Source organism: Hyperolius riggenbachi, chromosome 10 (genome assembly GCF_040937935.1).
Source record: "Hyperolius riggenbachi isolate aHypRig1 chromosome 10, aHypRig1.pri, whole genome shotgun sequence".
Taxonomy (NCBI): domain Eukaryota; kingdom Metazoa; phylum Chordata; class Amphibia; order Anura; family Hyperoliidae; genus Hyperolius; species Hyperolius riggenbachi.
The window spans coordinates 213,455,516-213,480,956 of record NC_090655.1 but is presented as its reverse complement, the minus strand read 5'-3'; the positions used below and the strand labels follow the sequence as shown (position 1 = coordinate 213,480,956).

At 44.8% G+C, this 25,441-nt stretch overlaps 1 protein-coding gene across 2 annotated transcripts in view; it reads left to right on the top strand.

The window, feature by feature from the left end:
* Positions 1 to 25,441, top strand: part of LOC137534403 (pulmonary surfactant-associated protein D-like) — a 73,768-nt gene that overhangs the window by 10,212 nt on the left and 38,115 nt on the right. Inside the window, exons 2-4 of one of the 2 annotated variants that reach the window (XM_068255898.1) lie at positions 1,550 to 1,747; positions 8,278 to 8,376; positions 14,619 to 14,714. In XM_068255898.1, the coding sequence (XP_068111999.1) occupies positions 1,564 to 1,747; positions 8,278 to 8,376; positions 14,619 to 14,714 (379 nt within the window). In that variant the 5' untranslated portion in view covers positions 1,550 to 1,563. The remainder of the gene's footprint in view (positions 1 to 1,549; positions 1,748 to 8,277; positions 8,377 to 14,618; positions 14,715 to 25,441) is intronic. The other variant, XM_068255899.1, reaches the window with a different exon arrangement.

Genomic DNA, 25,441 nt, shown 5'->3' with positions numbered 1-25,441 from the left:
AGGCATTTTGGCATTTCCCTCTCGTCACCAGTCTTCCTCCAGACTCTGGCACCTTGATTTCCGAATGAAATGCAAAAATTGCTTTCATCCGAAAAAGTACTTTGGACCACTGAGCAACAGTCCAGTGCTGCTTCTCTGTAGCCCAGGTCAGGCACTTCTGCCGCTGTTTCTGGTTCAAAAGTGGCTTGACCTGGGGAATGCGGCACCTGTAGCCCATTTCCTGCACTCGCCTGTACACGGTGGCTCTGGATGTTTCTACTCCAGACTCAGTCCACTGCTTCCGCAGGTCCCCCAAGGTCTGGAATCGGTCCTTCTCCACAATCTTCCTGAGGGTCCGGTCACCTCTTCTCGTTGTGCAGCGTTTTCTGCCACACTTTTTCCTTCCCACAAACTTCCCACTGAGGTGCCTTGATACAGCACTCTGAGAACAGCCTATTTGTTCAGAAATTTCTTTCTGTGTCTTACCCTCTTGCTTGAGGGTGTCAATGATGGCCTTCTGGACAGCAGTCAGGTCGGCAGTCTTACCCATGATTGCGGTTTTAAGTAATGAACCAGGCTAGTAGTTCTCAAAAGCCTCAGGAATCTTTTGCAGGTGTTTAGAGTTAATTAGTTGATTCAGATGATTAGGTTAATAGCTCGTTTAGAGAACCTTTTCATGATATGCACATTTTTTGAGATAGGAATTTTGGGTTTTCATGAGCTATATGCCAAAATCATCAATATTAAAACAATAAAAGGCTTCACTACTTCAGTTGTGTGTAATAAATCTAAAATATATGAAAGTCTAATGTTTATCAGTACATTACAAAAAATAATGAACTTTATCACAATATGCTAATTTTTGGAGAAGGACCTGTATTACATATTCTTGATGGATACAGTATATACAAGGCAAACAACTCATATGTAATATATTGAGAATGCAATCCAGAAGGTAAAAATGTCAGAGGACATTCAAAAATCATTTTCACTTTGTAAGTGTCGCAAAGGGTGGCATAAGCCAAAATAGGAAATCAAGAATAAAAATCAAAAAATCAGAGCAAGCAAAAAAAAATCTAATCAAAAAGTCTTGAGATATCTGAATGAGCAAGTTCATACTGAGAGGCAAGTATTTCCTAGCAAGGCATGAGGCAGAAAGATGGTGTCATGGATCCCAGGTGGCAATCCAAGCACCGTTATTTGAGGACAAGGTAGCTAAACCTGCTGGAAAACTTTACGGAGCCAACATTTTTGCTAGAAAGCAACTAATCTCTAATACATAGAATTACGTAAAAGAAAAAAAATGTACGGTATATTTAGTTTAGAATGGAAGCTCAAAACAGGAGGGTTTTATGTTAGAGCTGTGTAGTGGTGGTACATGTTTTCTACTTATATGAACTATTCATTGGCTGACTTGTTTTGACTGTTATTACTATTATTATTATTATTTAGCCTGTATTGTACAGCACCATGCTGGTGCTATATAAATCCAAAATAATAATAAATAATAATTTCTGTCTACTTATCTCTGAGGCATAAAAATAACTCTTGATATTTTTCTTCTCTACAGATCAATATTGAAACATGTGGATTGAGCTGGTTTGTGGGGTACTCTTGCTCCATGTGAGTTTGGTATCAGCAGGCACCCAAATATGCCAAAACTCTGATGAAAATGCCTATTCTATTATTACCTTTGGAAAACCTGGCAAGGATGGTACACCAGGCATCAATGGAGTACATGGAGTAAAGGGAGAAAAGGGAGATACAGGTATACATTTTAATAATATAACATGCATAGAAAAAATACATAAATAAGCTTCATTGTTTAACTATTTATTATTAATGAGGAAGTATATCTACGCTCCAGAGGACATCATCTAATGTCCAAGAGGCATAGATATGCTTCTCATGCCTTCTATGAGTGGCAAGCATGTACATGCGCACCTGCGTTCTCCCAATTTCCCCCGTCCCTGGCCGTTAGATCTTAGACTAGGGATTGGAAACATAAGTTTCCAAACCCAATCAAAGTCCTAGTGGACCAAATTTATATTTCAGCCAAAAAAAAAAAAAGGATTTGAAGACTATGTCTATGTCCCCCCATATTTACAGTATAACATTAAAAAAATTGTGCCAGAATTTTTAAAAAGAATACATAAATTGTTATGTTAGGGCTTTTTGGGTATATATACAATGAGGAAATATTATTGTTATTTTATTACAAATTAGGGCTTAAAGTACAGTGAGAAAATCAAAATATTGTCGCCAACATTGTACTAGGAATATAATTTAATTGTTGTAATAACTGGTACAAATGGGAAAATAAAATGTGTGGGTTTTATTTACAGTCGCAGATTTTATTTTAAAAGTATAATGGCTGAAATCTGAGAAATCTTTTTTTTTCTATTTTTTCTTTTTTTTCTTTTTTATTTATGTAAATTGCATATAGAATAAGATAATTCTTTGCAAAAAGTAGAACCTAAAGAGAACTCAATTTGTGGTGAAAAAAAAAATGATGTATAGATGATTTAGGTGTTATAAGTAGTGATTAAGTTATTGGCAAATGATCGGGAGAAGTGCTGAAATGTGAAAATGAATCTGGTCCACAAGGGGAAACGTTCTTTAGTGGTGAACTGCTTAACCACTTAAGGACTGCAGTCTTTTTACCCCTTAAAGAGAATCTTTACTCTAAAATTCTTAAAATGAAAAGCATACCATTCTATTCATTATGTTCTCCTGGGCCCCTCTGTGCTGTTTCTGCCTCTCCCTGCTGCAATCCTGGCTTGTAATTGCCATTTTTATGCAGTGTTGTTTTTATTCAAACAAAAGACATAGCAAGTGATAGGCTCAGTGTGTGAGTCATACAGAGTGTGCAGGGGACCTGGAGAGGGTGTGTATAGCTTCTATCCAATCACAAGATGCACAGCACATTCCAGCCTGACTGCTTCAGCCCAACAGAGTTGACAGAGGAGAGAAGATTAGATCATATAACAGAGATAATACAGCCACTGTGCAATTAGGAAAGGCTGCAGTTAGACAGAGCACATTAGAACAGGTATAGGAACTTATAGGATAAAAGAAATAAGGATGAACATTTTGTTACAGAGTCTCTTTAAGGACCAGACACTTTTTTTCCATTCAGACCACTGCAGCTTTAACGGTTTATTGCTCGGTCAAACAACCTACCGCCTAAATGAATTTTCCCTCCTTTTCTTGTCCTTAATACAGCTTTCTTTTGGTGCTATTTGATTGCTGCTGTGATTTTTAGTTTTTATTGTATTCATCAAAAAAGACATGAATTTTGTCCAAAAAAAAGGATTTTTTTTTAACTTTCTGTGCTGACATTTTTCAAATAAAGTAAAATTTCTATATACATTTTGTCCACATTTATTGTGCTACATGTCTTTGATAAAAAAAAAAATCCAATAACTGTATATTTATTGGTTTGGGTAAACATTTACAAACTATGGTGCCAAAAGTGAATTTTCCCATTTTGAAGCATCTCTGACTTTTCTGAGCACCTGTCATTTTTCGTGAGGTGCTAAAATTCCAGGATAGTATAAATACCCCCCAAATGACCCCATTTTGGAAAGAAGACATCCCAAAGTATTCACTAAGAGGCATGGTGAGTTCATAGAAGATTTTATTTTTTGTCACAAGTTAGCGGAAAATGACACTTTGAAACAAAAAAAGTTTCCATTTCTGCTAACTTGTGACAAAAAAAAAATGAAATTGCCACGGACTCACCATGCCCCTCTCTGAATACTTTGGGGCGTCTACTTTCTAAAATGGGGTAATTTGGGGGGGTGTTTACTGTCCTGGCATTTTGAGGGGGTGCTAAATTGTAAGCACCCCTGTAAAGCCTAAAGGTACTCATAGGACGTTGGGCCCCTTAGCGCACCTAGGCTGCAAAAAGGGGCCACACATGTGGTATCGCCGTACTCAGGAGAAGTAGTATAATGTGTTTTTGGGGTGTATTTTTACACATACCCATGCTGGGTGAAAGAAATATCTCTGTAAATGAGATTTTTTTCTATTTCTTTTTACACACAATTGTTCATTTACAGAGAGACTTCTCCCACCCAGCATGGGTATGTGTAAAAATACACCCCAAAACACATTATTATACTTCTCCTGAGTATGGCAATACCACATGTGTGGCACTTTTCTGCACCCTAACTGCGCTAAGGGGCCCAAAGTCCAATAAGTCCCTTTAGGATTTCACAGGTCATTTTGAGGCATTTGGTTTCTAGACTACTCCTCACGCTTTAGGGCCCCTAAAATGCCAGGGCAGTATAGGAACCCAACAAATGACCCTATTTTACAAAGAAGACACCCCAAGGTATTCTGTTAGGAGTATGGTGAGTTCATAGAAGATTTTATTTTATGTTACAAGTTAGTGGAAAATGACACTTTGTGAAAAAAAAAAACAATAAAAATCAATTTCCGCTAACTTGTGACAAAAAATAAAATCTTCTATGAACTCACCATACTCCTAACAGAAAAGCTTTGGGGTGTGTTCTTTCTAAAATGGGGTCACGTGTGGAGTTCCTATACTGCCCTGGCATTTTAGGGGCCCTAAACCGTGAGGAGTAGTCTTGAAACCAAATGTCTCTAAAAGACCTGTGAAATACTAAAGGTACTCATTGGACTTTGGGCCTCTTAGCGCACCTAGGCTGCAAAAAAAGTGTCACACATGTGGTATCGCCATACTCAGGAGAAGTAGTATAATGTTTTAATGAATAGCGGAGATGCCGCCGCAGAGGCAAGCGGCATCCGCATTTCAGCCAGCGGCTGCTGCCGCGCAGCACCGTGAGGTTGCTTTGCCTGGTCCTTCTAGTTCACACAGATGGAGAGCTACATGAACGCGCGCCAGGCGATAGGACCTTTATACTGCTAGAAGGGGAGTCAGCTGATCAGGCCGATCAGCTGACTCCAGCTATGCTCTGGATTGGCTAGGTGACTGGGGCGGCGCTGTGGAGCGCTGTTAGTATATATAGGGCTTGCCTGTCACTTGCAAGCTGTCTGCTGTTGCAAACAGTTTCGTGTTAGCGCTCAGACCAGAGTCAGATCCCACAGTGTGTTAGAACCAGCCGGAGCTGGGAATTCACACTGAGTCAGATTCCATTGATAGCTTAAAGTACTATTGCTCTGTGACCTCACACCCAAGACTAGGAGATCACTGCTCTGTTACTGTTTATGTGTTAGAATAGTTCCCGGGTGTTGAGACCAAGGACCTCACACCTAAGAAGACTAGGAGATCATTGTCACCACTTATCTGTTAGACTAGTTCCAGGGTGTTGAGACCAAGAACCTCACACCTAAGTCTAGAACTGTGTCACATTATTGTTACCTGTTATGACCTTTGGATTTCCTGACTATTCTCCTGTTCTCTGATTTGGTACTTCTGCCCATCTGATCATCTGTTGCCAACACTGCCTGTACCTGGATACCGAATCAGTCTTCCGCTTCTGTACTTTGTCTGTCCGTGTGTTGCCGACCTGGCTTGTCTGACCTTCCTGGCTGTCACCTAGCCCTTGGGTGAGCAGCCTAACTGTACACCTGTGACACCTGCTCCTCAGGTGATTACTTGCTGCTATCTCAGACCTTTGGTCACCAGCTCCTCTGGAGGCCATCAGGCAGCATAGTCAGTGGATCCTTACCTCTCTAGGTCCACTGGCTGCAGTACAGTCTGATTCCCTGCCTCACAGGGAATCCTTGCTTGCAGTACAGTCTGATTCTTTGCTCATCAAAGAATCACTAACTGCAGACCAATCTTCACCATATCTTTCCAAACAGTGGTCCCTGCCCCTCAGGTGTCCACTGGCTGCAGTACAGTCTGATTCCCTGCCTCTCAGGGAATCCTTGGCTGCAGTAGTGTCTGTATCTCCCGCTTCTCGGAAGATAACTCCTCCGAGTACTGTTACACCAAACACTATACTACATTGGGTGTCCTGTGTCTAGTATTATTGGTGATTCTGCAGATCACCACATAATCAGGTATAGCATCTGTATTATTGGTGATACTGCAGATCACCAATGATCAGAAAATTCGGTGTTGCTGACACCAATCGTTACAAATGTATTTTGGGGTGTATTTTTACACATACCCATGCTGGGTGGGAGAAATATCTCTGTAAATGACAATTTTTTGTTTTTTTTACACACAATTGTCCATTTACAGAGATATTTCTCCCACCCAGCATGGGTATGTGTAAAAATACACCCCAAAACACATTATAATACAAAAAGCACATAAAGAGATTACTGTGCACCTGTCTCTTTAAGACCTTTTTATTCAGTAAACAGCATACAGCCACGCATGCAACAGTTTGACAAATAGTAAAGATGCATCAAACCTGGGTGGTGGAGGGTGTCTGGTGAGCTGGGAAGGGTGACCAGGGGGTGAACAGGACGGCACTACAGCCGTTTCACGCCAAGACCGGCGCTTGCTCACGTGCAATGTCCTTAGAGAGACAGCGCCGTGCGGCTCCCTTCATAGGACCTTCAGGCCGCGCCCTCGGCGCTGTCTCATTGGCTGGAGTATGTGTATGGAAGAGGTCGAATGTGAAGGGGCGGGGATCCGCTATCATGCGGCTGAAAATCCGCATGGCGTATTAAATAACATTGCTGGGATGCGTGCTTGATGCGTACATAAATTTGGGAAAGGTGATTAATGCGTACAAAAATGTGGCATGAGTGCAAAAGCGTACAAAAATACAAAACATGAACTGTAAACCTTATTAAGCTTGCAAAAGAGCCCATAAAGGGCTTAAAGTGATAGACACGTGTGACTTAGTGCATACATAAACATTGTGCATTATAAAGTGCACCCCTAAACATCAGCATTATTGCATAACGCAGCTATTGTTAATACTTAACCTTGTTTAAAATCGTGCTTTTATTCTCACATATTAAAAAACAAAGAAGCCCCCTTAACATCACCCTCAAGCCTGCCCCATTAAAAGAAAGGGGGGAGATCGGGGGTGACAGAGCGAGTCCAGTAACCTATCAGGGTGCTGTCACATTCTTGGACACCACCATTTCACCTCCTACCGGGGGGAATGAAAATAACCTAAAATACTTAGGAAGGTTAATAAAATTCCTCGTTTTAATAAACGAAGGATCAGCGGGTATTTAATATCCCTATGTTACAGCAAGGCCCTAATGACACTTTCTCTTAAGGGGCTATGGCCGCCGATTGGCCCATGTGGTAAAGCAAGGTGTAAAAAACATAGATTGTAGTGTAACTATTTCAACTAATGTACCCTTCTTAAACTTGAAGATTGTATACAAATGTAAGCAGAGTGGCGCAGTGGAAGTGTAGTGGGCCCATAACCCAGAGGTTGATGGTTTGAAACCATCCTCTGCTAGGCATGATTTCATTTTTGCACCTCGCTTTATCGTACGGTTTCCATAGCTCTGTAAGAGAAAGTGTAATAAGGGCCCTGCCGTAACATAGATATTACGGTAGCTAAGACTACTCCTGGGCCTTTCTTGTAGTTGAAGAGATGCGTGAACTGTGACACCACACTTTAAAAAAAAAAAAACAGCAAATAGAGAAGCTTCCCTATATTGGAGCATTGGATTTGGTTAAGTCTTAAGCCAATGTGTTGGTAAGACACAAGTAAGCTTTAGGTTAGCAGGAATGGTTGCATGGCCAGTTGGCCACCTAGCTTTTCATCCTTCCCACCCTTGCCCTGGAATCTTCCAGACTTCAAATTGCTGCCCTTTGCTGTGTGTGTTACACCAACATCATCCAGGAAGGGGGGGGGGGGGGGGACATGATCTCTCTGAAGTCTTGAATTGAAGCCTGTAAGCAGTATCACCATATATCCCACTGCTTTCATCTCACAAATTAGGCAAATAGCGTTGGTGGTATAGTGGTGAGCATAGCTGCCTTCCAAGCAATTGACCTGGGTTTGATTCCTGGCCAATGTACAGTATGTGAGCTTGCTTTTGACATCCTACAAATCCCTGGAAGACAAGATCCATGAGGAGGAGGAGGAGGGAGAGGTTTTTTTTTTTATTTTTTCCGCTGGAACGGAAATCTCACTACTCGGATCCGGATATCCAGGTATGCGGCCAGAAATCTGGATAGTGCTATGCGGATTTCAGCCCAGGATAGCGCTAACAAGTTTGGATATCAAGGTTACCCGGATATCCGGAATCCGGATGAGCATCCCTGCTAGCTATAAAGCAATCTAATGCACAGCTTCTACTTGCAGAACTAGTATGAATTAGGGATGTAATTTTGTTCTTCCAATAATTGACTTTTAATTGGTAATTAATGTATTACAGGACCACCAGGACCACAAGGGATTGCTGGACCTCCCGGGCAAAAAGGAGTACAAGGACCACCGGGACCAAAAGGAGATACAGGAGACAGTGGAGCTTCAGGTATAAAAAAAATCCTCTGTGCTTACTATGATTAGTGTTGAGCCGAAATTTTCGAAATTTCGTATTTCCTTAATTACGGACACAAATTTTGCCGCTACGACACAAATTCGTAATTTCGTAATTGCTATACAAACCATAATTCAGAATTCTGTAAGCGAAATTTCATTTTCGTAATTTCGCGTTTCGTCGAAAATTCGTGTTTAACCCGAAATTTAGTAATTTCAAGTTTTCTATAGAAACAAAGTTATTTCAGTTACAAAAATGAACATAATTTCATTACTAGTAGTAATTATAAACATTTAGGTAATGGCTAAACTCAGGAAAGTCACTCATTGATTGCAATTACTGATAATGCAAAGACCCTGCACATGCTGTCGCTTTAAATGTATCAGGAGGCTCTATCTACAGCCACTTCTAAGACCAGTGCTTTTTGCCATGGTGCACTTAGCTGTCATGTTGAGACACTTGGTTTTGGGCCTTGCAATATGTGATAATGCAAAAGTCCCTGCAGGTGCTGTTGCTTTAAATGTATCAGGAGGCTTTACATGCAGCCACTTCTAAGACAGGTGCTCTTTGTCAAGATGCAATTAGTAGTCATGCATGCTGAGACACTTGGTTTTGGGCCTTGCAATATCTGATAATGCAAAGGTACCTAAAAGTGCTGTGGCTTTAAATGTATCAGGAGCCTCTGGACTGGAACACAATTTTGAGAAAGGTGGAATTTGCGTGTTAAACACGAAATTCTGATTTGTTTGTGTTAGGTAAATGATCGTAATTACGAAATTCCCCAACACGAAATTTTCCGTAATCGTAATTGGGTCATTACGATCATCACTATGATTACAGGGTCAGAAGCCAATGAAATTTAGCTAGACAGAGTTCCTTACCCCCAAATAGCATAATTATAGCAAATGCCCCACCCCCCTTTACTAATTAATAACTTATAAATCTGTGAAGTAAGCTTTTACAATGTGGTGTAGTGGATAGTACACTTGTCTTGCAGCCCTAGGCCTCTGGTTTTAATCTGGGCCAGGACAATTTATGCATGGAGTTTGTATGTTCTTCCTGTGTTTGTGTGGGTTTTTTTTACAGGTACTATTGGCTCCTCCCATTTCTAAAAAACATACAGAAAAGTTTACTGGCTCCCCAAAATTGCCCATACGGTATGATAAAGATATAACTATGGTGAAGATTAGAGTGTGAGCCACTGTCGGGGACACTAAGTGACATATATTGTGCTATATACTCTGTAAAGCTTTGCAGAAGATGAAAGCATGATATAAATAAAATAAACATTGTTTATCCTGGCTGCCAAAAGATATAGATTGGAATCAGGGGCGTAACTAGAAATCACTGGGCCCCCCTGCGAATATTTGGATGGGGCCCCCCCCATAGGTGCCAAATAATCGTAATGGGGCAGCGTTTCACTGTAAATTAATTGTAAAGTGGGCAGCATTTTACCAGACAATCGTAATGTGGGCCAGAAAATCGTAATGTGGGCAGAGTTCACCAGAAAATCGTAATGTGGGCCTTTAGAAAATCATAATGTGGGCAGAGTTCACCAGAAAATCGTAATGTGGGCACCAGTCACCAGAAAATAGTAACGTGAGCAGCAGTCACCAGAAAATTGTAACGTGGGCAGCATTTACCAGACAATCGTAATGTGGGCAGCGTTCACCAGAATATCGTAATGTGGGACAGAAAATCGTAATGTGGGCAGAGTTCACCAGAAAATTGTAACATGGACAGCATTCACCAGACAATCGTAACTTGGGCAGTGTTCACCAGAAAATCGTAATGTGGGCCAGAAAATCGTAATGTGGGCAGCGTTCACCAGAAAATCGTAACGTGGACAGCATTCACCAGACAATCGTAACGTGGGCAGTGTTCACCAGAAAATCGTAATGTGGGCCAGAAAATCGCAATGTGGGCAGCAGTCACCAGAAAATCGCCATGTGGGCAGCAGTCACCAGAAAATTGCAATGTGGGCATCAGTCACCAGAAAATCCTAATGTGGGCAGCAGTCACCAGAATATCGTAATGTGGGCAGCAGTCACCAGAAAATCCTAATGTGGGCAGCAGTCAGTCACCAGAATGTCGTAATGTGGGCAGCAGACACCAGAAAATCCTAATGTGGGCAGCAGTCACCAGAAAATCGCAATGTGGGCAGCAGTCACCAGAAAATCGCAATGTGGGCAGCAGTCACCAGAAAATCGCAATGTGGGCAGCAGTCACCAGAAAATCCTAATGTGGGCAGCATACACCAGAAAATCGTAATGTGGGCAGCAGACACCAGAAAATCGCAATGTGGGCAGCAGACACCTGAAAATCGCAATGTGGGCAGCAGACACCTGAAAATCGCAATGTGGGCAGCAGACACCTGAAAATCGTAATGTGGGCAGCAGACACCTGAAAATCGTAATGTGGGCAGCAGACACCTGAAAATCGTAATGAGGGCAGCAGACACCTGAAAATCGTAATGAGGGCAGCAGACACCTGAAAATCGTAATGTGGGCAGCAGACACCTGAAAATCGTAATGTGGGCAGCAGACACCTGAAAATCGTAATGAGGGCAGCAGACACCTGAAAATCGTAATGAGGGCAGCAGACACCAGAAAATCGTAATGTGGGCAGCAGACACCTGAAAATCGTAATGTGGGCAGCAGACACCAGAAAATCGTAATGAGGGCAGCAGACACCAGAAAATCGTAATGTGGGCAGCAGACACCAGAAAATCGTAATATGCCCCCCCCCCCCCCCCTGGGGCCTGCTCGGAGTTTTGTGGGTGCTGGAGGGGTGGCAGCATGAGGGGAAAGCCTTGCCCACAGTCGGCGGGGAGAGGGGTAGTTCCCCCCTCTCCCTCACCTCGGGGCTCTCCCCTCTGTGCTCCCCTCCAGCTCGTAAGTGTCTGTGGGGCTGTGGTGGGCAGCGAGCGGCGGGCAGATACATACCTGCTTCCGTGCGTTCCATTGGAGACTTCTCCCTCTAGCGGCTGACGTCACTTCCGGAAGTGACGTCAGCCGCTAGAGGGAGAAGTCTCCGATGGAACGCACGGAAGCAGGTATGTATCTGCCCGCCGCTCGCTGCCCACCACAGCCCCACAGACACTTACGAGCTGGAGGGGAGCACAGAGGGGAGAGCCCCGAGGTGAGGGAGAGGGGGGAACTACCCCTCTCCCCGCCGACTGTGGGCAAGGCTTTCCCCTCATGCTGCCACCCCTCCAGCACCCACAAAACGGCCCCAAGCGGGCCCCAGGGGGGGGCCGGGCCCCCCCGCGGGCGCAGGGGCTGCAGGGCCTATTCCTACGCCCCTGATTGGAATAGTTATAGCCAGAAAATTAATGACATGGTCCTGATTGAATTTATGGCAGACATATTTCTTCTTTTCCTCTGATGTGGAGTCCTTGGCTACAGTCCAGACAGAGTAGAAATTTACCAAAGTGTGTAACTAACATCTGAATAATCCATGTAAGGCTGATAAATTGTCGTATGGTTGAGAAAAGTGTTTGATAACTACCTAAGCTAAGTCACTCCATGGACTTAGGTTGTACCAAGCTCAATAAGTTATTATCTTTAGAGCTGTCACGGACACCAAAATTCCCATTCCAGGAAAAGTTCCAGTCGCACGAACCGGGCGAACCACCATAGACTTCAATGGGCAGGCAAATTTGGAAACCTGCAAAGACTGTTTCAGGCCACAAAAGTGGTGAAAAACTTGTTTCAAAGGGTCTAATACCTGGACAGGGGCATGCTGGAGGGGGATCTATGCCAAAAGTCCCACCAAAAATTACAGAGTTGAAGCAGAGTCTGGTTCTAATTCCTAAAGGGCAGAAATCACAGTACATTCCTACATTTGAGGAATACGAGGCTGCTTTTAAATACGGTGACCATACATCCCGCTTTACCCGGGACGCGTCCCACCTGCAGGGGTGCTGTCCCAGGATGCATGAGGTCCCGGGAAACATCCCGCTTTTAGCCGCGGGACGTCCCGGCCTCGGGACTCTGGCCACCATACATTGCATGAACTGGCAGCGACGTCTATAGATGCCGTGCCAGTTCATAGCCCGCAGCCCTGCTCCAGCCTCCTTCGTCTTCCTCTTCTGGCAGAGCAGGGCTACGAGAAGATGGTGCCCGAAGCCCTGTACTGGAGACTATTTGTGTCTCCAGTACAGGGCTTCGGGCACCATCTTGCCGTAGCCCTGCTCTGCCTGTCAGCACGGGAGACTGCAGGAGGATTGTCCGGGAGATGCGTGCCAGAGGCCGGGTGAGGAGACTTCACCCAGCCTCTATGTTGCTATAGCGTAGAGGGCTGCTGTAGCAACATAGAGGGCGCTATTGTGGCTGGGAACGCGAAGAATCACTCGCGTTCCCAGCCTGTCGGGTCCTGACGGCGAAACCGGAAGTGGTCGCCGTCGGGTCCAGGAGGATCGGAGTGAGGCTGCGAGGGCACCGGACAGCTGCAGGGGGCTGAGGGAAGCCCCAGGTGAGTAAAACTCATTTTTTTAGTTGGCTTAAGTGCCTCTTTAAGGACAGAAGAGTTAACTTTAGGTTTGCCTGAGGTAAAATGTTTCCTGAATACTACAAGCCTTATCACCATGGTGATAGCTCTAGAAGCGTTATTAAAGACAGGAGATAAACTTAGTGAATTGAGACCAGTGTCTTTGTACTGCATTCTCTAGAATCCACGTTTTAGTGGATATTACACTGCTTGTTGTGCTTTTGTGCTATTTGTATATCCTCCCTCAAGACTCATTAATCATAGTATAGCGCTAACATATCGCGCAGCCACATACATCTATATTGGTGCCTATGACACGCTGCTGTGTATTGCTTATGTATCCTCTATGATTACTCCACTGCATATGTTCCTTCTTTATGCTGTTATGCTGATACGTAATAAACTGTGTGCGTGGCGCCATAAATCTAACCCTGCGCAGTCAAACACTGTTACATATTTGACTCCTGATGAGCGGCTGTATAAGCAAGGGAGATGTAGCAGTTCATGATTTCCACTCCTACTGTGTAGGTGTGATGTCAAACATATGGTACAAGTTACTGCTCCACAGATGATCAATTCCCACTTTGGGCTGTGTTGTATGACATTGCCCTTTGCCATAGTCAGAAGTAGCCAGCAGGTGTCACTATAACTCCAGCTTATAGACCGGACAGAATACTGGAATATTGGAATAATGGAAGTATTTAAATATTTGTGTGGTATTAGTTTAAGCAGTCTGTGATTGTCTATTGTTTAAACTTAGATGAAGATCAGATCACATTTTATGACGACTTTGTGCAGAAATCTATATAATTCCAAAGGGTTCACATAATTTTTATTGCTACTGTCTAAAATAATTAGAGATAGCCAACAAGCTTTGCGGAAGGGCACTATCCAGCGGAGATCAGGTACTCATGCTCCCCGCAAAAACATTGAGCTATTCGACCCGCCCCCTTACATCATCATTGGGCTAAACTTTGACCCCTTACATCACAGTCAGCAGGCACATGGCAGCCAAACATCCTGCACTCCCTCATGGACCACGCCCCCTATATAAACGCACTTGCGCCCACCATGACAGATTACATTACTGTAAGGAAATTGCTGTGAATTTTTGCATTCTTGAAAATATATTTGGTTAACTATATGTTAAAGAGGCCCCGAGGTGGGCTCATGTAATTTAAAAAAAAACCTATGCTACCTGATCCGGGGACTGAGCGGCCATTCTTCCCCACTCCTGAGGCCCGCACTGCCTCACTTTCACTTTTGTAACCTCTGGGTCATGATTCTGGAAGGAAAAAGCTCTCTCTCTCTCCCAGCACGCAGGGAGGCGGGGGAGTGGCAGGGGGTGCAGCCTGGGAGAGAGAGCTGCCCAATGGCAGCTCTGGAAAACCTGCAGGAACATCCCAAGTGGATGTTTTGAGAAGGGAATGCCTTGCCTTCTATTACCCTCCGAGGTAGCGACAAATATTGTCGCCGATTTCAGGGGGGGGGGCTATAGCGTGGCCGGGGGGGGGGGGGGCGTGGGTTGCAGAAAGCGGCGTGGAGGGACATAGAGGCATGTAGTGAGGCAGAAAACATGCCTCTTTGTCCCATCTGCCCCCCTACCGCACACCTCGCTTTCTCTTTAAGATTTGGAATGCTGTATACTTGATCTAATCTGCATATATTCAATAAAATTGAAAGTAAAAAATTTGAATTGTTTTTGCTATGAAGCTGTGAATGAATACGAATGTCTCTCTTTCCAGCACTCCTGTCAATGAAGCAGCAAATCAGTAGTTTGAATTCAAGACTGTTAAACCTGCAAACGAGCCTAGATACCAAGGTGGAAGGTCTGAAAAAAGGTCAGTAGAATTATTTTTAATTTCTTATAATAGATTGCACGTGGGTTGCCATTAGTATTTCAAACATGAAACATTCATAAGCCAAATATATTTTAATCCACTTATCTATTCCTGAAAATTAGGCAAATTATGTTTTTAGCTATATGTTTTTCAGCTATGAAATTTTGGAATTCTACAGGATCACTAGGATTTCTATAGAGGTCCACAATAATAGAGTTTTATCAGGACTGGAAGCTGCACTTCTCCTTTCAGTTTCTGACTCTTATCAGTAATAGCATGATATAAACAATTCATACACGTTTGGAGCTGGCAGGCTGCAATGTAATTAAAAAAAAGCTAATAAACATTTGTACAGTGCTGCAATCTAATCCTTCTCATAGGCTGATGCCTATGAGAGTGGAATGTTGTATGCCGAGCACAGTTAGGGCTTGCTCACACTAAGAGCGTTATTGCCCTTTTTTCAAGCGCAGGCAATTTTCACCCTCTTGTGCAATGATTCCCTATGAGAGAGTTCACATCTGAGCGGGATGTTTCCGATCTGCTCAGCAAAGTGGTGCCTGTACCATTTTTGAGGCAATTTTGCTTCAATGGAAGGTATAGGAAAAACGCAAAGCGCTTTGTGCAGCGATCGCATTCGCTTTTTAAGAATAAATTCATTGGGCCTGATTCACAAAGCGGTGCTAACAGTTAGCACGCTGGTGAAAAGCCCTTTATCACGCCACGCCTAAACTCAGTTTAGGCATGATAAGTTTAGGTGTGATAAGTTTAGGCATGATAAGTTTAGGTGTGATAAGTTTAGGCATGATAAGTTTAAGCACCAACTGCGTTAGCACTGCAGTGCACAGCTGATCAAAAGTTTTGCGCTAGCAAAGTCTGGTGCACTTCGCATAGAGTTTAATGGCGCTGCTTTGCGTGCAGGACTTTGCACGCTATCTACACTTATCTAAACTTAGCATGCCTAAACTTATCACACCTAAACTTATCACACCTAAATTTATCACGCCTAAACTGGCTTTTCACGAGCGTGGTGCAATGGTTATCACGCCTAAAGTCTCTAACTGGGTTAGCACCGCTTTGTGAATCGAGCCCCTTGTATTTATTCTTTTCCGGGTCAAAGAGTTCACTTCCTGACTTGCGTCAGGGAGTGAAAAAAAGCAATCGCCCTGCAAAAGCACGCTTTACAAAAACCGCAGCGCCCACACAAGCGTCGGGAGGAGAAAAAAACTCATTAAAAAACGCCCAATGCGAACGCTAATGCAAGCAGAGTGCAATGTGAACGAGCCCTTAGGGCCAACTTAGGGGGAGGTAGGGAAATTTATTTAAAAAAATCTTTTAAAATTAATAAAAAAAAAATTGCAGCAGCAATAAGAGACCACCCAAAAAAAATCATCCTTTACTGGCAAGAAACGAGGTAAAATTCATTTTGGTGGTAAGTTATATGGCCGAGCAATAAATCGTTAAAAAAGCGCAGTGCTGAATTGTAAAAAATTGCCTGGTCACTAGGGGATATAAACCTGTGGTTCTCAAAGGGTTAAATACAGTAAATCCATGAGACATTACAAAATGTATCCCACAAGTAACATCAAGTACTGCAGTGGATGTGTCTGGTCTGTAAACTTCAACTCATGAGTTTGAGGGACCAAAAAGAGAAAAAAGATGGAAGACACCAGGAAAGCCAATATAGTGTTGCATTTTGAAAAAAGAGAAAATAAATACTCTTAACTCAAACTAGGAATATGCTTTTAAAATAATCTGTAGTGGACAGCAGGGCTGGATTAATGGCAAAGCAACAACTGCACTTGCCTGGGGTCTTGTGAGAACGGGGGGGGGGGGGGGGGGGGGTCATATTAAGTGGTCTTGGTGGGCTTGATGGGCAAGAGGGGCAAACATTCAGCCAGGGCACTCATGCACGGTAAAGCACTGGGCCACGACTGAGAAATATACCAGGGTAGACAGTGCAGGAATGGAGGTTCCCAGGAGGATGGCAATGGAGCCCACAGTCTGCATGGGGCTGGAGGAAGTCCCAGGTAAGTATAAAAGATCCTAGACTATTTACAATCGGCAGACAAGCCCCCGACGGGACTAGACGTATGATTAATATAATCAAACATATTGAGAACTCGGGAAGGCCTTCTCTGCTTCTCTCCTTAGATGCAGAGAAGGCCTTCGACAGAGTCCACTGGGGATTTCTTGAGCAAACATTGAAAAAGTTTGGATTGCAAGGCAACATATTAAAAGCAGTTCTCTCTTTATACTCCTGCCCCTCCGCTAAGGTGAATGCCTCTGGCTTTCTTTCCAATCAATTTTCCATCTCCAATGGCACCTGACAAGAGTGCCCCCTCTCCCCGGTGCTATTCTCCCTACTTATGGAAATGGTAGCAGAAAAACTAAGGTCTGACCCCAAAATACAAGGGATCGAAATAAGCGACACTTTCCACTCCATAGGTCTATTTGCGGACGATGTCATTCTTTCTTTAGCCGACCCGCTCAACTCTCTCGATCAATCCATCAAAATACTTGATGAGTTTTCGAGAGTGTCCTTATATAAATTAAATCAGACCAAATGTAATCTTCTAGGTATTAACATCCCTGGCCCGAGAAAGGAGGAAATCGCCCGCAAGTATCCTTTTCCCTGGGCCTCTCAATCCAACTTCCCGCTAAAACCTCCCTGCTATTCACACATCCCCCTACCCCACTATTTTAGCAACAACCAAAGCTTGGGAACAATTTTTAACCCCCCCCCCCCAATGGACCTTCAACTTCGCGTGTCAGAATCCCATTTTCTACCCTTTCATTGCTAAGCCCTGACTTAAACCTCAAAGCTTGGAGGGATAGTGGTATTAATACGATCAACAAAATTATCATCAACGACAAGATACTTACTTTCAATATCCTACAGGCCAAATTCAAACTACCGACTCCCTACTATTCTCATACCATAGAATTGCCCACATACTGAAAGAGGTAATTGCCAGAATTCCCACCTTTCCAGACTCACTACTAACCTATCTCAACTGTAAACTTCCCGTCAAAGGAGCAATCTCCCTCTGGTATAGACTGCTCCTTCCCAACCGCCATACCACTCTGAACAAATACATTAAAACTTGGTCTGCAGACCTTGGCACTCCGCTAATGGCCCACCAGATTCTACAAAGCACACGTGCTCTTATTAAACGCTCCCGTTCTAACTCGCACTGGGAGATGCACCAAAAGATCCTAAGTAAGTGGTACCTCACCCCCAGACGCCTTGCCTCTTTCTCTCCAACTGGTTCCTCCACTTGTTGGAAGTGTAACAAAGCCACAGGCACACTATTCCACATGCTCTGGGAGTGCCCTAAGGTAGTAAAACTCTGGAACAAAGTCCAATCTCTACTACAAAGATGGATTACTCAGAATTTCATGCTAACTCCCTCGCTCGCACTTCTCCTATACGGTATAACTGACATACAGCCTCATTTACGTCCGGTGACCTGTCACATACTAATGTCCGCCCTGCAACTAATTACATACAACTGGAAATCTCCAGACGAACTACCTTTCCCCCAAGTCATGGCCACCGCTAAAACTAACCTCTCAATGGAGTTCATCATTAGATCCAGATCTCTAGACAAATGTGAGCATTTTTCCCCTCCACAATTGTTATCATTAAAAACCTCTGACTTATCCGTAGACCTAGTCTAACCTCATCACTATACCCATGGAGCCCAACAGACAAGCTCTCCAACAGGTGACATCCCTGAAACATCCTCCAACTCCCTATAGGCCATATCCTTTCTACCCTGTCCTGGGACCCCACACACCCAGATAAATCTGGTTATAATTAGTTAGGTGTTTTCCCCTCCCCCTAGATATGTTTAAGATTTTTCTATCACTTATACACAGTACAAAATTCCACTAAAAGACCCACTGACCTGTTATATCGCCTCATAGCTGGCTTCCCAAGCCTGATGGGCCAAGTTAATTGGGAAAACTGCTGGCTTGCAACTCCCAAATACAACCTCAGGTCGTGAACTTGGCGCAAGGCAGGTGACCTAATACTGTGATAAGGTGATACCAGATCCTTTTCTACTACAGTCCTGTCTCTATAAGGTCCCTGGTATGGTTATTTGGTTGTTTATTACCTTTATCTATTCTACTTAGCCGAATCTAAAGATTTTGTTTGTTCTGGACCATGTTCTTTATTCGTTTCTTCTGCATACTGTATGTTATTAAATTCAATAAAAACTTATTGAAAGAAAAAAAAAGATCCTAGACTAAATGTCTCAGGTACACTTTAAGACACTTTGGAAATTGAGCATGTGTTCCACCTGATGGATAAACTTGGCTAAGAGGATTGATCTCCCCACTCATCCCACCTCTTCTGTGGCACTTCTTGTGCACCACTTCATTGGTCCTCCTCCCCCTACATGGCAACAGAATGTGTCACTATTCTGGAGACTATCATCATGTCTATGCAGCCTCACCCACAAACTGTCACCAGAGGGAAAAGTACTAATCCTCCCAGGCAACAGTCTTGGTATATGTGTGGGAATGAGGCTTTAATGTGTTAACAAGGATGAGCAAGTAATCGTATACAATGTCAAGCAGTAGTAGGCGGTAGCTGTAGCAAATACAATTCTGCAATGCATAAAACACGAAATAATATCTTGAGATGCTAGTATACTATTCCCTCTGTATAAATCACTTGTGAGCCCACGTCTGAGGTATTGGATAGAGATGTCGCGAACCTCCGATTTTCAGTTCGCGAACCGCAATAGACTTCAATGGGGAGGCGAACTTTGAAAACTAGAAACACTTATGCTGGCCAGAAAAGTGATGCAAATCATGTTTCAAGGGGTCTAACACCTGGACCCCCAGGTGATGGAGTGAGATGCATGCCAAAAGTCCCGGGGAAAAATCTGGATTTGACGCAAAGCAGCGTTTTAAGGGCAGAAATCACATTGAATGCTAAATATAGGCCTAAAGTGCTTTAAAATTTCTTGCACATGTATACATCAATCAGGGAGTGTAATCAGAGTACTGCTTCACACTGACACACCAAACTCACTGTGTAACGCACCGCAAACAGCTGTTTGTGTAGTGACAGCCGTGGTGGACTGGTGCGCACTATGGCGATATTGCTCCTCCTCACTCAGTGATGTCTGGTTGGGTAATGTCTGTCTGCCTTATCAACTTTCGATGGTTCTTTCTCTACCATTGTTAAAGCTTACATCTATTTTTTTTACATTACATTTTTTACTTGCTGTTCAGTACCTGCAACAAGAATCTATTAAGGAGGTCAAATCTGCCATTGTGACCACTGACCATGGATAATGGCCGGGGAATCCTTCCTGGTGTGAGTTGTAGCCTAACAAATGGCTACCACCACACATCCAGGCAAGGAGGGCAGCAGGCATGCCCGCCCTGAGGTAGTGACCAAAAATAACAATACAGGACTCAGGAGGACTTTTGAGGCCCTAATGTAATGAATCAACTTTAAATCCTTAAACGGTAATCAGTTATGTAGGGCAAGTCTGATGGTGCCTTCACTGCGATTCACCAGGTTGGTCTCTGGGGAGAATCTGTTATGGAGGTCAGGTCTGCCATTGTGACCACTGACCATGGGTAATGGCCGGGGAATCCTTCCTGGTGATTCCGGTCCGGAGTTGTAGCCTAACAAACGGCTACCACCACACATCAAGGCAAGGAGGGCAGCAGGCATGCCCGCCCCAAGGTAGTGACCAAAAATAACAATACAGGACTCAGGAGGACTTTTGAGGCCCTAATGTACTTAATCAACTTTAAATCCTTTAACGGGAATCAGTTATGGAGGGCAAGTCTGATGGTGCCTTAACTGCGATTCACCAGGTTGGTCTGCGGCGAGAATCTGTTATGGAGGTCAAGTCTGCTATTGTGACCACTGACCATGGGTAATAGCCGGGGAATCCTTCCTGGTGTGATTCCGGTCCGGAGTTGTAGCCTAACAAATGGCTACCATCACACATCCAGGCAAGGAGGGCAGCAGGCATGCCCGCCCTGAGGTAGTGACCAAAAATAACAATACAGGAGTCAGGAGGACTTTTGAGGCCCTAATGTAATGAATCAACATTAAATCCTTTAACAGTAATTAGTTATGAAGGGCAAGTCTGATGGTGCCTTCACTGCGATTCACCAGGTTGGTCTCCGGCGAGAATCTGTTATGGAGGTCAAGTCTGCCATTATGACCACTGACCATGGGTAATAGCCGGGGAATCCTTCCTTGTGTGATTCCAGTCTGGAATTGTAGCCTAACAAATGGCTATCTATCACCACACATCCAGGCAAGGAGGGCAGCAGGCATGCCCGCCCCGAGGTAGTGACCAAAAATAACAATACAGGAGTCAGGAGGACTTTTGAGGCCCTAATGTAATGAATCAACATTAAATCCTTTAACGGTAATTAGTTATGGAGGGCAAGTCTGATGGTGCCTTCACTGAGATTCACCAGGTTGGACTCCGGCGAGAATCTGTTATGGAGGTCAAGTCTGCCATTGTGACCACTGACCATGGGTAATGGCCGGGGAATCCTTCCTGGTGTGATTCCGGTCCGGAGTTGTAGCCTAACAAACGGCTACCATCACACATCCAGGCAAGGAGGGCAGCAGGCATGCCCACCCTGAGGTAGTGACCAAAAATAACAATACAGGACTCAGTAGGACTTTTGAGGCCCTAATGTAATGAATCAACTTTAAATCCTTTAACGGGAATCAGTTATGGAGGGCAAGACTACCAGGTATAATACAATGTGCAGTCACAGATGCAGTGAAAGGTATGCAGTGACTGCAAACAGCCGTTTGTGTAGTGACGGCCGCGCTGGACTGGTGCGCACCATGACGAGAGTGCAGGTGATGGTGGCTTTACAGCCCATATGGTCGCCCGGCTGATGTAGCTGAATGACCGAACAGTGACTGTCTAGCTGATCAAATTTGGTCTGACCACAGTGACTGTCCAGCTGATCAAATTTGGTCTGACCACAATGAAGCAACAACCTTATTATCTTTGGTGTGCCACCCCCACCCGAGACACTCATATAGCTGGCGGTCATTGCTTCATCGTGATACGCAAGCCCCTTCACCGCGGCAAGGTAATTTTCATGAAGGGGGATGGGCACATGTACATGCCTTTTGTTTTTTGCTTGCATCCACCCGCAGTGCAGCCAAAAAAATTAGGCAGGCATGTACACGCACCAGAAAAATTTGTATAGCGGCCGCTGCTAGCAGCGGCCCTTAAAAATTCAGGAATCCGCCTAGAGTCCTGGACCCTGTTGGTGGTGGTGGAGAAGGCAGTCAAGCGGCCTGCAGACAGAGATGCTGTGTGTGGGGACTGACTTAGTCTTCGGTCGGGCAGTAGCCCTCTGGGATCCATGCCTCATTCATTTTGATAAAGGTGAGGTACTGAACACTTTCGTGACTTAGGCGACTTCTCTTCTCAGTGACAATGCCTCCAGCTGCACTGAAGGTCCTTTCTGACAGGACACTTGCGGCAGGGCAAGAGAGAAGTTGGATGGCAAATTGGGACAGCTCTGGCCACAGGTCAAGCCTGCGCACCCAGTAGACCAAGGGTTCATCGTCGATGCTCGCAGTGTCTACATCCACAGTTAAGGCCAGGTAGTCGGCTACCTGCCGGTCCAGGCGTTGGTGGAGGGTGGATCCGGAAGGGCTACGGCGAGGCGTTGGACTAAAGAATGTCCGCATGTCCGACATCACCATGAGATCGCTGGAGCGTCCCGTCCTTGCCTGCGTGGACTTGGGAGGAGGAGGATTACTGCCAGTGTTACCTTTATTGCGTTGTGCTGTCACATCACCCTTAAATGCATTGTAAAGCATCATTGCCAGCTTGTTCTGCAAGTGCTGCATCCTTTCTGCCTTCTGTTGAGTTGGTAACAGGTCCACCATTTTGTGCCTGTACCGAGGGTCTAGTAGCATGGCCACCCTGTACAGGTCATTCCCCTTGAGTTTTTGATACGTGGGTTCCTCAACAGGCTGGACAACATGAAAGAGGCCATCTGCACAAAGTCGGATCCAGACGTACTTTCCATCTCCTCTTGCTCTTCCTGAGTGACGTCACGCAAGTCCTCTTCCTCCTCCCAGCCACGAACAATACCACGGGAATGTAGAGCAGCACAAGCCCCCTGAGACAGCTGCTGCGGTTTTTCTTCTGCCACCGCCTCTTCCTCCTCCTCCACAGAAACACCTTCCTCATCATCCGAGTCTGACTCCTCTTCTTCCCCACATGACTCCTCTTCTTCCTCCTCCTCCCCTCTGTGCTGCCGCAGGTGTTGAGAAAAAATCTGGTTCAGATGAAAATTGCTCCCATGACTCCTCCTGCCATAACTGTTCTTCTTCATGCTCCTCCACAGCTTTATCCACCACTCTACCACGGCACGCTGCAGGAAGTAAGCGTAGGGGATCAAGTCGCTGATGGTGCCTTCAGCGCGACTCACCAGGTTGGTCACCTCCTCGAACGGCCGCATGAGCCTGCATACATTTCACATCAGTGTCCAGTTCTGTGGCCAAAACATCCCCATCTTCCCAGATTGTGTCTTTCTACTGTAATTGTACAGGTACTGGGTGACCAGGGTTGCTCGGGTAGTACTTTTTAATACCCGCCCGGATCCGGGTACCCAGATACCCGGATCCGATTTGGGTACCCGGATCCGACCTTGCGGGTATCCGAGTGAATTCGGATATCTGACCAAATTACCCGCGGGTACCCGACCTATTCGGGTACCCGGATAGAAAAAACGGAAGTGCCCATTAAATAGCTTTAAAAAGGGTTTTTAGGGTAAATGATGCATGTAGCATAATGTTTTTTTAAAGGGAAACAGTAATTTATTATTTTGTTAACATAAATTGAAACAAAAAAAAGGGGCCTGTAAATTATTAACATCAGGATAGGTTACAGACAGCGGTTGACGGTCGTGCAACCCACATTGTGTCCAAAGTCCAACCGCACAACTGGGACATGACAGTTTTCAGCCCAGACACCTCCAAAAATGACACCGCAATTGTGTTTTGGGTTGAATATAGGTGGTGGTATCAGCAGCAGTGGCCTGTGGCGCCGTGGTGGTGTGAGCCAGCTTGCTTCTGCCTCTTGAACTCCTCATGCTCATCCCTCCTCAAAACCCAGAACATCCTCCTCAAACAGCCCTGAGTTCAATCGTGTTGCCTGGAGTGAAAAGCTCGCTGACTGAGGGTAGGCTGCCCGCTGGGGTCGACACTGACACGGCAGACCTTTTGAGGGTGGCCGTAAAGTTGCTCCCTGTCCTTTTGCCCTTGCTGCCCTTCCCCCGGCTGCTTGTGCCAGCAGACATAGTACAACTTATTTGTGATGATGTCACCAGATGATGTGGGGTACTTTTACTTTAATAAAATCGGGGTTGGACTTTAAATCAAATCAGCACGGAGTGACAGATCGCAGAGTAGAGGACAGACAGTGCACACTACCTGTCTAATGGTGGGTACACACGGTGCGTTCCCGCACTCGATTTCCCGCTCGATTCCCGTCGACTCGATTATTTCCAACATGTCCAATTTGCGTTTCGATGGATCGTTAGGTCAATTTGGCATACTTTACATGCGAATCAACCTAACGATCCATCGAAACGCAAATCGGACATGTCGGAAATAATCGAGTCGACGGTAATCGAGCAGGAAATTGAGTGCGGGACCGCACCGTGTACCCACCATAACAACTAACTGCAGTACTAACTACAATACAATAACGCAGTAATCCTCTTATTCCCTACACTGTCCTGCTGGCCTGCACAGCACACACAGACACAGACAGGACCTAACTGAGTGAATAAAATCAAACAATTACAAGCTAGCTAGTTAAAAATAACAATAGTGTAGTGAAGGTGTTTAGCACTCAAAGCTTTAGGTTTATCACTGTATACAGCACTTGCTAAGCCAACAGCACTGGAGCAAGTCTGTCAGTGAGCAGCCAGCCAGCCACACAAGCAAGGACGATCTGTCTCATCATGCCAGCCCTCCTTACTATACAGGAGGGCTGGCCAGGGTTCCCTTCTGTGATTGGGTGCCAGGGCTTAGGCTGGGAGGCCTCTGATTGGCTCAATGAGGTCAGGTGGGGCTGGCCAGGGTTCCCCTCTGTGATTGGTTGCTAGGGCTTCTGCTGAGAGCCCTCTGATTGGCTCAATGACATCATCTCCTTACGTTTACTACCCGGGTCCGGATATCCGCGGGTACCCGGGGGATCCCCTGGGTACCCGGGTTATGCGGTCAGATATCCGCAGATAGCTATCCGGATCTGGGCCCAGGTATCCGGATCTGACCCGGATAGCAGAAAAACGGTTGGATACCCGGGTTTACCTGGGTACCCGTATCCGGATGAGCATCCCTGTGGGTGACGGCTTTCTCCTCAATATATATAAAGGACTCGCACACCAATACAGTGATCTATGCAAAATTAGTTTATCGATGAAAAAGTAGCCCATACAAAATAGCCACGCAAAGTGTTACAAGGTTACAATAATGACACCATAGTAATACACCACAGCAGGTGAGGTTAGCAGCAATTATACATGGGGAAATACAAATGCATACAGTTATATGAATGAACAGCAAAGCGACAATATCAAAAAAATAGCAAATGCAATCAATCATAATGGTATCCCCATGTTTAACAGAAATATACCCTGACAGCGCGCTGTTTCGGAAATGTCCTTCGTCAGAGAGTATATACGACCTT